At 42.3% G+C, this 14,829-nt stretch overlaps 1 protein-coding gene across 2 annotated transcripts; it reads left to right on the forward strand.

Moving 5' to 3' along the window:
- The first annotated feature begins 944 nt into the window (after nucleotides 1-944).
- Nucleotides 945-9,001, forward strand: PDP1 (pyruvate dehydrogenase phosphatase catalytic subunit 1). 2 transcript variants are annotated; one of them, XM_042869074.1, is made up of 3 exons: nucleotides 946-1,052; nucleotides 1,445-1,479; nucleotides 5,018-9,001. In XM_042869074.1, the coding sequence occupies exons 2-3, from the start codon at nucleotides 1,449-1,451 to the stop codon at nucleotides 6,667-6,669; spliced, it is 1,683 nt and encodes a 560-aa protein (XP_042725008.1). In that variant the 5' UTR covers nucleotides 946-1,052; nucleotides 1,445-1,448; the 3' UTR covers nucleotides 6,670-9,001. The 2 variants fall into 2 exon arrangements, with proteins under 2 accessions (XP_042725010.1, XP_042725008.1); XM_042869076.1 differs by lacking the exon at nucleotides 1,445-1,479 and having other exon boundaries at nucleotides 945-1,052.
- Nucleotides 9,002-14,829: the final 5,828 nt, after the last annotated feature.

Raw genomic sequence — 14,829 nt, forward strand, 5'->3', positions numbered from 1 at the left:
ACAGGCATTTTCCTTTGTTTTCTCTGCTCATTTCACCACACATCTGTAAACAACCTAACGTTGTTGGGTAAAGACATAAATATGGTAAAAGACCTAGGTTTTGTTATAGCCATGAATGGAATGCTGGTTGCAATACCCCACAGGTCAATGTCTGCTGCCAGCACCACAGCAAAGCGGGCATCCTGGCCACACGATGATTAAAAAGCCATGAGAGCACATGCATCTGTAAACAGAGAAGACAAAAGAAATCTAAACCTTGTTGAATTTATGTGCTTTTTGCATTCTGAAATCATGGAATAGCTTGGGTTGGAAAAGACTTTAAAGATACTCTAGCTCCCAACCTCCTGCTGTGAAAAATGCGTACAACGAAGGCTTGCTCAAAGCATCGTGAAGCTTATGCAAAAGTGAACGCTGACTCAGAGATGTGGAACGCGGATAGGTTTGGATGTAACACACAGGGGGCCGCAGCTCCCTTCTGGGCAGGGCCGTGCGCCCCAGCAGCCTCCACAGCCCTGGTGCTCCCCAGCATAGGGCAGAGGACCAGCCTGAGGCCCCCTGCCCTTGTCCGGATTTGGGCTGGTGATGACAAAACGCTGGGGAGCGTTTTGGGGAGACGGAAAGCCCTCTCCCGGGGTGAGAACACGGCTCCGGCACAACTACCGTACCCACACCGCGCCCCGCCGCCGCCCGCCCCTCACAGCGGGGCGTGGCCTCGCCTCACGCACCGCGCGGGTGAGAGAGGGAGGAGGCGGCGCTGCGCCACCGTCGCATTCGCGCCTTCCCGCCCCTGCGCGCGCGCAACGCCCCGTTCTTCTTCCTCCCCGCTCTGCGCTCCCTCAGCCGCCGCCGAACCTCCGCGTCACGTGACCTCCTTGCCCTCCGCGGCAGCCAATGGGACGCGCGTCGCGGGCGGCAGGGCCTTTATAAGGCGGCGCGCAGCACAGCGGCCGCGGCATTGTAGTGGTGGTGGTGGGGGGTGTGCTCGTCTGGCAGGGCGGTTCCTGCGGTCGCTTCCCGGGGTGCCCGGGCTGAGGATCTCAGGAAGGGGCCAGGTCTGTGTCTGCGCGGGAGGAAGGAGGGGCTCCTCGGAGGGTTGCGGCAGGGAGGAGGGGGGCTTGGAGGGGCGGCCATGTCGCGCCCGCGCGGCGCCTCGGGGGGTAGCGGTCTACGCCGCGGCGACGCCCAGCGCTGGCGGGGCGGGGCAGGCAGGGAGCGGCGTCTCGCCCCCGCCGGAAGGAGAGCGGAGCCCGGCGGGCGGGGTGAGGGATCTGTGTGTCCGCAGTCCGGCTGCGTATGTGCGTGCCTCCTCTCTGCGCCCCTCCGCAGCGCTGGAGCTGTCTGTCTGTCTGTCCGTCCGTCCTCTCTAACGAACTCTCTGCCTTGCTTCTCCCCCCTTCCCCCGGGCTTCTGCTTTGTGGATGTTGGCGGCTTCTTGTTGTGACAGGAGAATGTGTGTGTGCCCCGGGCCCAGGCGCATCGGTACGTATCTCGCAGCGGGGATAGCGGGGGGCGGAGGGGCCGGGCGGGGCGGAGGGCCGAGCCTCGGCACGAGGGAGGGCTCAGCGCTCCTGGCCCGTGTTCCTTCTACCCCGTGTCGCTAGCGTTGTCAGGTGCCCGAAAGCCACCGGTGTTGTTGCACAGCTCAGGCGGGTGCTGGAGAAGCCTGTCGGTGGCATCAAGTGTCCTTAGCGTTGTATAGCCATAATGCTTCTCCTTAAAGCAAGGAATTGTGTGTTTGTTTCATCAGGGTGGCACTACTGAGTCCTTAAATTACCCAACTCTTTATTTATGGTGCTTGTGTATTTGTACCCTCTTCTAGTATTGAAGAGGCTTTTAAGACTGCTGTGATACTAATCACCTGACAGATGTTGACTAGATAGTAAAGATTTTTATCGAACATCTTTTTTGTGTTCTTTCATCTCTTGATCAGCTGTAATTAGCAAGGGGATTTGAAGTACTGAAAGGGTACTGCAGTGGTTAGATTTAGAGGCATCCATGTTGCAGGGATAAATGAGAGAGGCTTGGAATGATTTCAGTTGATGTTGGCAGACTTGGAATTTCTCTTCGACTTGATCAGCAGGACTTAAATCTGCTATGCAAAACAAGTTGACAGCTTAAAGTGACAGAGAGCTGCTGTGAGGGAATGTAAGAGATAGAAGATTGGAGGCTGCATCCTTATGCATCTCCAGTAATATTTATAGAATCATAGAATCACAAGCTTGAAAACAACCTGCAAGATCATCCAGTCCAACCGTTACCATTGCTACCACAAACTAAACCATATCTCATAGCTCCTCATCTAGGCACCTCTTGAACACTGCCAGGGACAGCAACTCCACCACCTCCCTAGGCAGCCATTCCAGTGCCTGACCACTCTCTGAGAGAAAAAGTTTTTCCTTATGTCTCATCAAAACCTCTTCTGGTACAACCTGTAGCCAGTTTCCTCAAGTCCTGTTTGTTGCCTGGGAGAAGAGGCCAAACCCCTCCTCATCATAACCTCCCTTCGGGAAGTTGTAGAGTGCAATGAGGTCTCCCCTGAGCCTCCTCTTCTCCAGACTAAATAATTCCAGCGCCCTCAGATACTCCTCATAAGATTTGTAGAAGATTTGTAAAGAATCATAGAATCCTTAAAGTTGGAAGAGACTTCTGAACGCCATCTAGTCCAACTCCCCTGTAGTGAATCCACAGCCAGATCAGGTTGCCTAATTACTAAATTAATAACTAAAAATCAGCAAAGTGAATTCTGTTCCTGAAGAGCCACTCTTAACAACAGTATGTTTGCAGTTCTTCTTCATCACGGGTTGACAGTAAAGCTGTCACAACAGTTGTGGAAACATCCATTGGTCGTCCCTGAACAGAAATATATAGTGGGCAGGGGAGCTTGGTTCAGCAAGAGCCAAGCAGGAGACCAGTGTGAAATCCAAGGTACTACTGTAGACTTGACACACCAGTAAGTTGCTGAGGTTCACATTCTGTAAGCAAAGTTGTGTGTATTTCTTCATATGGTATTTAAAAGCAACGACTGTTACCAAAATAGCTGCTTTATAATTAGAAGGCAGTAATCGACCTTAAAAATCTGTATTGCACTTCACTTCTGTCATGCTGTATGCATGTGAAGCCTGGGCTAGAGAAATATACTTTCTGGGAAGCAAATGATTAGCATAAATTTAGTACGCATTTGGAAGTTCAAGCCAGAGCATAGGGAGAGTTGGCAGTAGTGCAGCCAAAGCTCTCCCTGGTAGCTGAACAACAGAAAACTGGCAAGTCAGGCGTCTTAGCTGTCAATAGGAGACGTGGGATAGGTCAGTGGAAAATCTTCTGTCACTACAAGTCAAGACTGATAAACACTGATTTGTAAGGGGTGAAGATATTGTGCTAGAAGGCCTCCAGAGTAGTAGACAGTGTTATTTTAACTGATTTTCAGCACTTTACATACTTTGTAGTAGAGAAGCAGGATTCTCTTAGAATTGTCATAGAGTATCATCACTTGCTTTCTTACAACACAAAGAATGGAGTGTATTCCTGTTTCTGGATACTTCTTGGCCGATGATCTGAATTCTGTGACAGAATCTGTGAAAAGCATGGAGGAGCAGTGATGGAGCTAGTGCTTAAGAATAAGAATTTAAGTTGTGGATGCCCAGTCCCTGGAGGCATTCAGGGCTAGGCTGATGTGGCTCTGGGCAGCTTGGTCTGGTGGTTGGCAACCCTGCACATAGCAGGGGGTTTGAAACTAGATGATCTTTGAGGTCCTTTTCAACCCAGGCCATTCTATGATTCTGTGAAGAATAATGCTTAGGACTCCAGGGAGCCTTGTATATTATGATTTGTCATGATCCTTTCTAGGAAGAAGTTGAAGCTTCATCATGAAAAATGGGAAAAAGTAAATGGCCATTAGCTGTACGCTTCCCACAAAAGAGCGTAATTCCCTTTTCTTTGCCCTGTGGAATTGCTTTTCTTAAGTATGGTGTTGTAAGAGTCTTCCTGAGAGTGAAACATAATGGAGAAGATTTAGGCGGTGCTTGCACAGGTGTTGTAACTGGGTGTGTAAATGCAGATAAGGAATGTGATGTTAGAGTACTCTGTTGTCAGAGGAGTGAAAACTTAAATGAAAAATTTAGGTTTAGGTTTAGGAAAAAGTACTAATATTTTTCTTGAGTACTTGGATTTTGATGTAGCTTTGATTTATTGTACATGGCTCTCTTCTATTGATGAAGGAAAACACAGCTTGTGTAGTTCTTCAGCTTTAAATTATAATCTTTCAAACTTATTGGGATAGATGAGCTGTTGGTAACAGAGATGTTCTCTGCCACTTTTATCTGATAAGCCAGAAAATTGTTGCCTAGACTCCTGTGGCTATTTGTAGGTATACACATTATGTATATGTTCACAAGTGTGATAAAATTCTGTGTGTGAAAAGGGGGAGAAGAAACATCCTGCTAGAAACAACCTGCTGCTGGCTTCTGTTTGTCTGAGATCTACCGTTTATGACTTACTGCTTGCATTTTATCACCTAAAATGTATTTTTAAAACCACTTGTCTGTTATCTCAATTGTTTTGGAATCTTTGTTAGACACATTATCTCTTCAGCCTTACAGAAAGACTATTTTCTTCCTGTCACATCTGGTTCTGTCAGCTGGAATCTCAGGATTAGTAGGAAGAGAAATCTCCATAAAATATTTGCGGAGTGTAGCACAGCTATAGCATGTTGTATGCTGTTGCCTTAACTTGCATGTGAAACTGCTTTCTGTCTGGATTTTGTTTCCACTGCCCTCCTACTATTTGAGTGGTTGTAAAAGCTACCATATCTATGCTGAAGTTCAAAGTATGGTAGCTTTCTTCTAGCCCAACACACTGTATATAAACAAATGCCTCTTCCTCTTCTGTTCCCAGACATACTAAATCTGTGTACTTCATATTATGAGGAACTTTGTTCAGTGACTGTAAATGCTTTAACAGAGACTTCTGGGAGAAATCTGTTAGCTGTCTCTCTAAATGCGGTTGTTCTCTTGCCTTTCAGCAATTCCAGTCCGAAGCTCCAGGCTACCACTGTTATCTGATGCCATGCCAGCACCAACTCATCTGTTCCCATTGATTCGTAACTGTGAGATTAGCAGAATATGCAGTACTATGTGCTACTGCCACCATAAACATCTGTGTTGTTTATCGTCTCATTTTGCTCACGGTCACTTCAGATATGCACCTCAGAAGAAATTTGCAGCACTCTATAGGCCAAAGGAGAACTTCTATCAGTTTATTCATGCGAGGGATTATGCTTCTACACCACAGAGGTTTTACCTCACTCCTCCGCAGGTCAACAGCATTCTGAAGGCAAACGAATACAGTTTTAAAGTCCCAGAGTTTGATGGTAAAAATGTAAGTTCTGTCCTTGGCTTTGACAGCAACCAGTTGCCTGCTAATGCTCCAATAGAAGACCGGAGGAGTGCTGCCACTTGCTTACAGACAAGAGGGATGCTTCTGGGTGTGTTTGATGGCCATGCAGGTTGTGCTTGTGCTCAAGCTGTCAGTGAAAGACTGTTTTACTACATTGCTGTCTCCTTGTTACCTCATGAGACTTTACTTGAAATAGAAAATGCTGTGGAAAGTGGTAGAGCTCTCTTACCTATTTTACAGTGGCACAAGCACCCCAATGATTACTTCAGCAAAGAAGCTTCCAAGCTTTATTTCAACAGTTTAAGAACTTACTGGCAGGAGCTCATTGATCTCAACAGTGGAGAGACTACAGATGTGAAAGAGGCTTTAGTTAATGCTTTTAAGAGGCTCGATAACGATATTTCTCTGGAAGCTCAAGTAGGAGACCCAAATTCTTTTCTCAACTACTTAGTACTAAGAGTAGCGTTTTCTGGTGCAACGGCCTGTGTAGCCCATGTGGATGGTGTTGACTTGCACGTGGCAAACACAGGAGACAGTAGGGCCATGCTTGGAGTTCAGGAGGAGGATGGATCTTGGTCTGCAGTTAATCTCTCCTATGACCACAATGCGCAAAATGAACGTGAAGTGGAACGTGTGAAAACAGAGCATCCAAAGTCTGAAGAAAAAAGCCTTGTGAAACAAGATCGTCTCTTAGGCCTTCTGATGCCTTTCAGAGCTTTTGGTGATGTGAAGTTTAAGTGGAGTATTGAACTGCAGAAGAGAGTAGTTGAATCGGGCCCAGATCAGCTAAATGACAATGAATATACAAAGTTTATTCCTCCAAATTATCACACTCCCCCATACCTCACAGCTGAACCAGAAGTCATACATCACAAGTTAAGGCCACAGGATAAGTTTTTGGTTTTGGCCACAGATGGGCTGTGGGAAACTATGCACAGGCAAGATGTGGCTAGAATTGTTGGGGAGTATCTCACCGGTGTTCACCATCAAGAGCCGATAGCTGTCGGTGGTTATAAGGTAACTCTGGGACAGATGCACGGTCTCTTAACAGAAAGAAGAGCAAAAATCTCTTCAGTTTTTGAAGATCAGAATGCAGCAACTCACCTGATACGCCACGCAGTGGGCAATAACGAGTTTGGCACTGTGGATCACGAGCGGCTGTCCAAGATGCTCAGTCTTCCAGAAGAGCTGGCTCGAATGTATAGAGATGACATCACAATTATCGTGGTGCAGTTCAACTCGCATGTTATAGGTGCATATCAGAATGGGGAACTGTGAATTTTCATGTAGTGAACTACTTACCAAAGCTGTAACAATGGCCAGTATGAGCAGCAGATGGGAAAAAGACAAATTCAATAAGCAAACAAATTTCTTGCTTGCTAGATTTAATGTATCTATTGTTTCTGCCTTCCCCCAGAGCTCTAAATACAAGAGAAGTGCTATTGACCTAATATAAACTTGAAGAGGATGTCTGGGAAAAGAGATTTCTGTAATAACTTTGCACTATTGATTTCATGAATGCTGCTAGAACAATGCCTTGAATTTGGCAGATCTGGATGAGGGAGGGAAGGAGGATAAAGGATTAAATATCAAGCATCTGGTTGTTCAAGAAAAAGCCTGTTAACATCTGAAAATATTCACACTCTTAAAAAAATGAGTAATAAGGAATATTGTTGCAAGAATTCTCCCTGTAGGAATTCAAAATAAGTGTGGTTACCTGTGAGTATATTCTGTCAGCCTTTTCCTCTGAATAGGAGGATAACTTAACCATGTAGGTCTTCAGTGTAACAAAGTTGTCTTGCTCTCATATAGACAATGTCATTCACTTAAGAATATTTGTTTAAGTGTTGACTTTCAATGCAGGTCTAAGCCATAATCAGTACTTGAGATTCTGTTATTGCTTAATTGTATCCTATACACAGTAACTTCTAAATGTCCGTGCATCAGTTGCTTCTTGGCTTGTAGGTTCCTGCACAACTTGTGGGGCAATAATACATTACAACGTGCAGTAAGATATCAAGTAAAGTTGTGGAGGACCTCAGTGTGAAGAAAGTTTCAGACTCTTTAAAGAGTCAGCGTTGCTGGTCAAGACCATTGTGTTTCCTAAAGGTCATGTTCTTTATGGACTCCATCCCTGTCTGGTGTTTCTTATCTGGGAGGATAAATTTTCACCTGAGAAGATCAGGAAATCATTGCTAACCTCATTGTGGCTTTGTAATTTGCACTCATTTTCTTTGGCTATTTCAAATAGTGACGTATTGGATGTTTTGCACTTGAACACATATTTGTAAGTATGTCAGGTTGAAAACTACAGATTACAAAATGAAGTATGGTTTGTAAGTAGAATTTCAGTTGGGGAAGCCAACTGGCATGCATGTATATGTTTAATGGCTTTTTCTAGCAACTTTATTAGCAGCTTTTTATCTCTGGACAGCTGGTGTATGCATGTTCTTACAGTCCAGAATGTATTATCACAACAGTCTCTTGGATGAGTCTCTCTGGCTTGTGGTTGAATTTGAACTTACAAGGTGGTGTCCTGGGCTGTAACTTGTGTGCCTAAAGTTGTTGGGCTCATAACTGTAAAAAGTGGGGACTGACAACTAATCTAATGATCATCTTTGCATCTGTTTTAGGTATGTTGCATTGTGTAGCTTACTCTTCAGCTGCCCTTACTTCAAAAACCCAAGTGCTATCTGAAATACCATTCCCTGATGACTGATAGAACACTTGTAACTTGATTCCTGTGTTCTGGATAAACACTTAAGCAGTTGTAGGTCAGCGTATTTGATTTCATGGAGGTGTTTCAGTTAAAATAACTTCCTAGCCTTCAACACAGCAATTAAAAAAAAAATATTAAAAACCTAGCTTACTTTGAGTAATGTGCCATTTTCCACTAACTAAAAATATTGCCAGTTAAAGCTACTATTACATACAGGATATTTAATACTGACAGTGATCCTGTGCTGTAGTAAACATTGGGTCCTCAAACACAAGTGCTGTGTGTACCTAGTGGCCTGCAGCTTTAACATGTCTGCTTATTTACCCAACTTTAAAAAAAAAAAAAAATCAACTTTGCAATAAGGTTATTGATATCTGAAGTTCACATTGAAGATGTGAACAACCCTTCTTTATTTGAAGGGGAATGGGGAACTCTAAAATGCTTAGACTAGTACTGGCTTTTGACATTGCTTCTATGTTGTCTTCTGGTGACTATCATTAGCTAGGTCAATAGACTTTGTTCTTCTATCATTCAAATACAGTATGTATCTAAGCTGTTACAGTATTTAACTTTCCTACTTTTTTTTTTTTTTACTGTTAAATCTCTATTACATGTATTGATGTATTTAACCTATGTTTCTTGATATGGATCTGGGACAAGTCATGGCTGGAAGGACTGACTGTTGATTCCATGTATAGAACTTTTATTGAGGAGAAGCTGCTTTTTGTAGTAAAGATGCGTATGTCTGGGGTCAGACAATAGTATTTATGTATTGCTTGGAAACTTGCTCAGTATGTATGCAGTGAATAGAAATAGCATAACTGCCTGCTGAACAGGTGATCTGAACAAACATTTTAATAGATTCCAATAAAATGATCAATTATGCAGAAATCTGTTTGTATTTGGTTGATACAGAAAGCAATGGCTGTTTTGCTTAAAGCTTGTGAACAACTTGGTTCTCAGAAATGCTTTCCATCATCTAGTCACTGTTATGAATAGACCAGATGGCCTAATGAAGCAATGTGCAAATGGAAACAAGCTGGGAACTGGGCTTCAAAGCTTTGAAATGTCACTGTGAGGCTTGAACCCAGTATCAGGCATGCTGGTTCTGCTGCCCCCTGGCAGTGAAGCTTGTATGTTTCCCTGTCAGCATCTCCTGAGTGTTCCTGTATCAATTTGCCTTGCCTCATCATCCCTGTGGGGAGAGGGCATTAAAGGCTGCAGATTAAGCAGTCTACAACAGTGTACTGCCTAATCTGTCATCAGTAATTTGTGGACTGTATTCTGTACAGAACAACAAAATGATTTCGTACACACAGGTTCAAATGTCCTAAAAATAAGTTGCTGGTAAACTAAATAGGAACATCTTTTATACCATTGGCAGAGGATGTGTTTTGTTGCACTGCAGAAAGTACTGCAAGTGTATGGCTTAACCAAGAAGGATGGCTGAAGTTTGACAACACAAGCTTTCAAGTTCACCTTTAAGCTATCTTTAAATTCTTTATAGATGATTATTAGATGACTTCAACAACTGTTTAACAGTAGTAATCCTAGGTAAGAGGTGAGTGGGAAATCTTCATCAGGTCTGTTTTCAATTTAAGGATTTAACTGTGCTACCATTTCTTTTTTAAAGAGTAGTGGTATGTGTATTATTATAAATATTGTCAGAAACAAATGCAGCATGTTGCAGCAGTTACTGTTAGAGCCTTCATGTTCTTAATTTGCATTCCATATGCAGAATTTGATGAGCACTGAACTCTGTAATTTTCTGCTTGTTTCCTTATCAGAGGGTGGAGTTCGGCATTCAGAGCTCTTAAAACATGGCACATGCAGTGAGGAGCATAGTTCCATCATGAAATGCTGTTTATAGCTGAACTCCCAGTCTTGGGTTTCTGTACTTTGAACAACCTTGGAGCGAAGGATATTGGGTGACTGCTTTCAGTATATATGTTTAAAATGGTTAGGCTACTCTTTCTGCTCTGGGAAGATACAGCTGTAATGAGATTATCTGGCATAGATGGAGATGCAGGTTTTCAGTCCTACCCTACACCATCAGCTCACTGATGGAGATAGTCTGTCTGCTTTCATGACTTCTAATAAATGCATGCCTCCTGATTTGCACCAGTGATCTTTACGAGCATGAGTGCTGAATGCTGTCATCAGTGCTGCTACTCAGCAGCTCAAGAACAGGACTGGCACAAGGCATTTGGGTGTGCCAAGGGGATAATTATTCTATAGCAGATCCTGTGGGTGGTGTGAGAAGTAACTCTTCCAGCCTGCCAATTGCACACTGCAGGCTGATACAGCATCTTGCTGTGTGGGACAATGAGGTTAGGTTCAACTTACCAAAATGAGCTTAATTGATTGTCAATCTGGAACCTCCTGAGAGGTGCTTCAAGTACATTAGTACTGGTTTTGTAGACACTTTTTTTCCTATTATGTTCAGAGGCTCAAGTATGGAAGTTAATAAAATACTTCATTGTTGTGTTTTGGTTCCTGTGTGAAAATAAAGGTGCTTTAAATGAGGTGGGCTTCAGAATGGATGTGTCTGTGCTTTCAAGTGCTGGGTTAATTGATTCATCCTTTTCTCCCCTCTGTTTTAATTGGAAAGCTCTCCTTTTCCGAATGCTTTTCAGGATCCTGCTTCCTATTGCTTTGCTTCTTATTCAACAATGAATGGAGGATGTTTGTGTTTTTCCTGGCACCAAGTATTTAATGTCTACCTCTAGATATTTGTGCAGTAAAAAGACTTACTAATGTGTTTGGATTGAATTACTCATCCAGAACTTTTAATCATTCTGTGAACAAGTAGGTGTCTCCTTGTCAGGAGTGGTATCAACTATAATCATGCAAACTTGTTACGAGAATATTTTGAGAACTTGATTTTTCCAAATCTTGTTTAGGGAGTTCTTTTAGGTTAATCCCTGCTAATTAGCGAGTGATTGGAAATTAACTACATAAATGTTCTATCAAATACTTGTTCAGTGAAGGAAGCCTGTGGATTCACTTTTCTCTCTTCTCCTAATGAGCTAGGCATTAAATATTGATGACTGATTTCACTTGCTGTCTTATGAAAAGCCAAGTGTGACGCTTGTTCCCGGGTTGCTCTTATCATTTTAAAGCGTGTTCTTGTGGGAAGGGAAGAAAATACATGTTTCTTTGATTTGGCTTGCCATCCATGTGAATATACTGAACATCAGTTGTGCATAGTGTTTCAGTGATAGAAAAATCAGAAGAACTGAACTCCAAGTCCTCTTGGCAGAATAAAGAAGTAATAAATTCCCTACCACATTAATCTGATGGTAAATCCAGATTGTATTTGTGGTACAGTAGATGAGACCATCCTCATGAGGGTTATGCCTTCTGTTTTATTTTTGCTCATGTGTATATTTTAATAATAGATTGGGTAGTAGGGAGGGTTAACCTTCTAACCTTCATAATTGGATCACAAATGAGCATGAGTTTGCGGTAGCATTGTGTGGTGAAAACAAAAGCAATCTGAGATAGATAAGTGGTTGTCTGTTCTCATCTGTGCTGCAGGGCTTTGGCATTAAAACCTTGTCTCATGCACTGATCTCAGTGAGCAAGTCTTCTGGGGGAAAAAATGCATTCATTGCAAATGACTCATCTAATCACTTGTGAAACTGTCCAGGATTACATCAAACGCAGCATGAGGAAGTACAAATTCAAGTTCTGTCTAGCATAATTGACCACTGCTGAACTCATGTAGCATCATGAGCGAATAGTTCAGTTTTAATATCCTTTGGCCGTACTTAAGGGTAGCATTTGCTAGTGCCTCGCATTGTAATTGCAAAATTAATCCAGTTAGGTCTGTCTGTTTGCAGCGTCACATGCCTTACAGCTAGCTTTCGGAACAGGGAAACAATGAAAAACAAGGAAATCAGTGATGTTAACAGGAAGGCACCCTGTGAGTTGGCACAGCCCTGCCTGTTCAAACACTTGAAGTTCATGAATTGAGGCAGCTCCCTATGAGTTTTGTCTGACAGAACTGTTGTAAATTTATAGTAAAAGTCATCTTATTCACATGCAGATAGTTCCATTCAGGTGTTCTGGAAGCAAAGCCTAACCTTCCTTTCCAGAATCTTCAAGGATACAGTCACTCTGCAGTTCTTGCATCTGCCCACACTGTACAACCACTAAAATATCTAAGGTTTTTGAATTCAGTTTTGCACATAACGCACCTGCGAATATTTTATTTTTGTCCATTGGTCCACTAGGTAACTGGAAGCACCTATCTTGCCTACCATCTTCTTTATATTCATATGTTAACCTACACAGGAAGCATATAGAATAAGGTTATCGTCCTTGTTCTTCTGCTAAAAATCTCACTTGTAAGAATTAACACCTACATAGAGAAGATGATTCTTACGCATAGTTCACTTTTCCCTATATGAAGAGGAAATAAAAAATCCAGAATGGTAAAGAAAATGCCTTGTATTGAAACATCCTGGTTGGTGAATGGATAAAGTATAAGTAATAATTAGGGGTATAAAAACTATTAGCTGTGGTTAATAATATAGAAGTGAGTCTTCTAGTAGGGAGCCTTGCAGAAATGTAGTGTAGCAGTGGAAGAAGTATTGCCAGTGAATCTGATCTGGAAGCAGACAGTGAAGTGCAATTCATTGCTTAGCAAACATTGAAGTGAAAGTCTGAGAAACTGTCTAGCAGTTAAGTATTAAGTCTTTCTGACAAGGTAGATGACAGTATTTATTTTTCACTGTTTGGACCACGTTTCTGTAACTTTAAGTGAATTCATCTGATTCTTCTCCAAGCAGGTTAAAAAGAATCCAGAGGTGCTCATTTCTTGCATTTGAGGAATATTACTGATTACTGCCCCTGATGCTTTGTTGAGAGTAGGTAAGAAATTTGTAAAAATACAATGGATGATGAAGTACAAGGAGAGAAAGGAATAGAAAAGTAGGTCCCCAAAATAGTGAATGCCTCCCTCTTTCCAAGTTGATAGTCAGCAAGCATTCAAGATAACATTACTTGCATTTTTAAAGACACCTTAGCAAATGATATTTTATGAAGGAGAAATACTTGAGCTACAACAACAGTTTGAACGCTTAGAATATGTCATTGAGTTTGTTCAAAGACAATTTGAACTTCGATGTCTTCTGATTTTGTTAACCTGCATAAAAATAGAAATATCAGAGTGCTACGTGCCCTCTTTCCTGGTGCAAGTTCTTGTGGAAGCTTTTGAGGCATGTCACTGCTGTGAGATTAAAAGTTCAGTCCTGAAGTCAGAGTCATGAAACTCCCTTTGATATGAGATCAAGCCTTCCAGTGTACTGACAGGAAGGGCTCTTGAAAGCTCTGCCTGACTCAGTGCCTAAAAACATTACACAAGATCTGTTTGTCTAATGAGAGACGGAGAAAGCACAACATAATTGCTAAGGCAATGAATGAAATAGCAGTAAATATTTAGATGACTTCAGAAAAACAGGAGAATGTGTGGTTTTTCAATAGTACACAGAATTACAGAGAAAGTGAATCCTAAAAAGATCAGATTAAATTAGGTAAATCTAAGGGGAGAAATAATGTAATAGTGTGTTTCTGAGGCTGAAATTGCACACATGAAACTGAACAAAGCACAGGTTTTGTTCCCTAATGAGGCTCACTTTCCCACTTTTATCTCCAAAGGTGAAAACAAAGGTGAGTCAACAGGACAAATTCATGAATGGGGACAGTCACCTGCCTCTTCCTGCTGGCTACCTCTGTTCTGATGCAGCCTAGAACACAGTTGGCCTTCTGGACTGCAAGTGCACACTGCTGGACCCCCAACTCTCAATGTAAGGCTATTCTCTGTGAATTCTCCCAGTCTGTACTCGTATCTGGGATAATCCTGACTCAAGTGCAACATTTGCCCTTGGCCATGTTGAACCTCATTAGGTTCATGTGGGCCCATTTCTCCAACTTGTCCAGGTCCCTCTGGATGGCATCTCTTCTTTCTTTTGTATCAACTGCTTAGTGTCCCCATGGATTCTTTAAACAAAGTGTGCTCAGTGCACTGATAATCCCTGCCAGTTCCACAGAGAACATCAAACAACTGTGTCATCTGCTAGCAAGAGGGCAGTCTTGCTCAGATGACAGAATTGTTTGGAAAACTGGGAGCATCGCATATTCCTGGCAGCTACAATGTCATAGAGGAAGACCTAAGATTTACTTCATAAACTGGTTTTCTGGGTTGTTTTATACCCAGGCACTTTGACTGAAATAAATTAAGTTCCTAAAATAATTCACTGGTGAGAATTTAGTAGAGCAATAAATATTAAAGTGAGAATTTGGGCAAAATCTGCAAGGAATGTACCTCAAATGTACATTTGGACTCTGCAGTAGTGAATTATTGATTTATTAAGATGATTTTGCAGGTCGTTTCCAACTTTGTGATTCTATGATTCTATGATTTGCATAGAAAGAAGGTCAGAATAAGGAAGAAATGGTGGTTTGAAATTTTCCAAAAAATTAAGCAATTGGAAAGAGTGGGCTGTATTGTTTTTTAATATGAGGATGATTTTGGATTAACTGCATAAGACTTTATTTTCACAGAATTGTAGAATGGTTGATGTTGGTAAGGAGTTCTGGAGATCCAGTCCGCTGTCCTCCTCAAGCCCTCTGTTCAATCAGGTGAATTGCTGTCTCAGCTAAAACAAGCAAAACTTCTGCAGGTCAAAAATGTTTAGAGAGTATGCCTGAGA

The sequence above is a fragment of the Lagopus leucura genome, unplaced genomic scaffold (assembly GCF_019238085.1).
Source record: "Lagopus leucura isolate 7727_CA_CO unplaced genomic scaffold, USGS_WTPT01 Super-Scaffold_100002, whole genome shotgun sequence".
In the NCBI taxonomy this organism is placed as follows: Eukaryota; Metazoa; Chordata; class Aves; order Galliformes; family Phasianidae; genus Lagopus; species Lagopus leucura.

Bases quoted from the DNA above. Each gene is read 5' to 3' on its own strand.
- PDP1 (XM_042869074.1), top strand. From the start codon at position 1,449: ATGTGTGTGTGCCCCGGGCCCAGGCGCATCG. The intron at 1,480-5,017 runs GTACGTATCTCG...CTTGCCTTTCAG, and splicing joins CCCCGGGCCCAGGCGCATCG to CAATTCCAGTCCGAAGCTCC.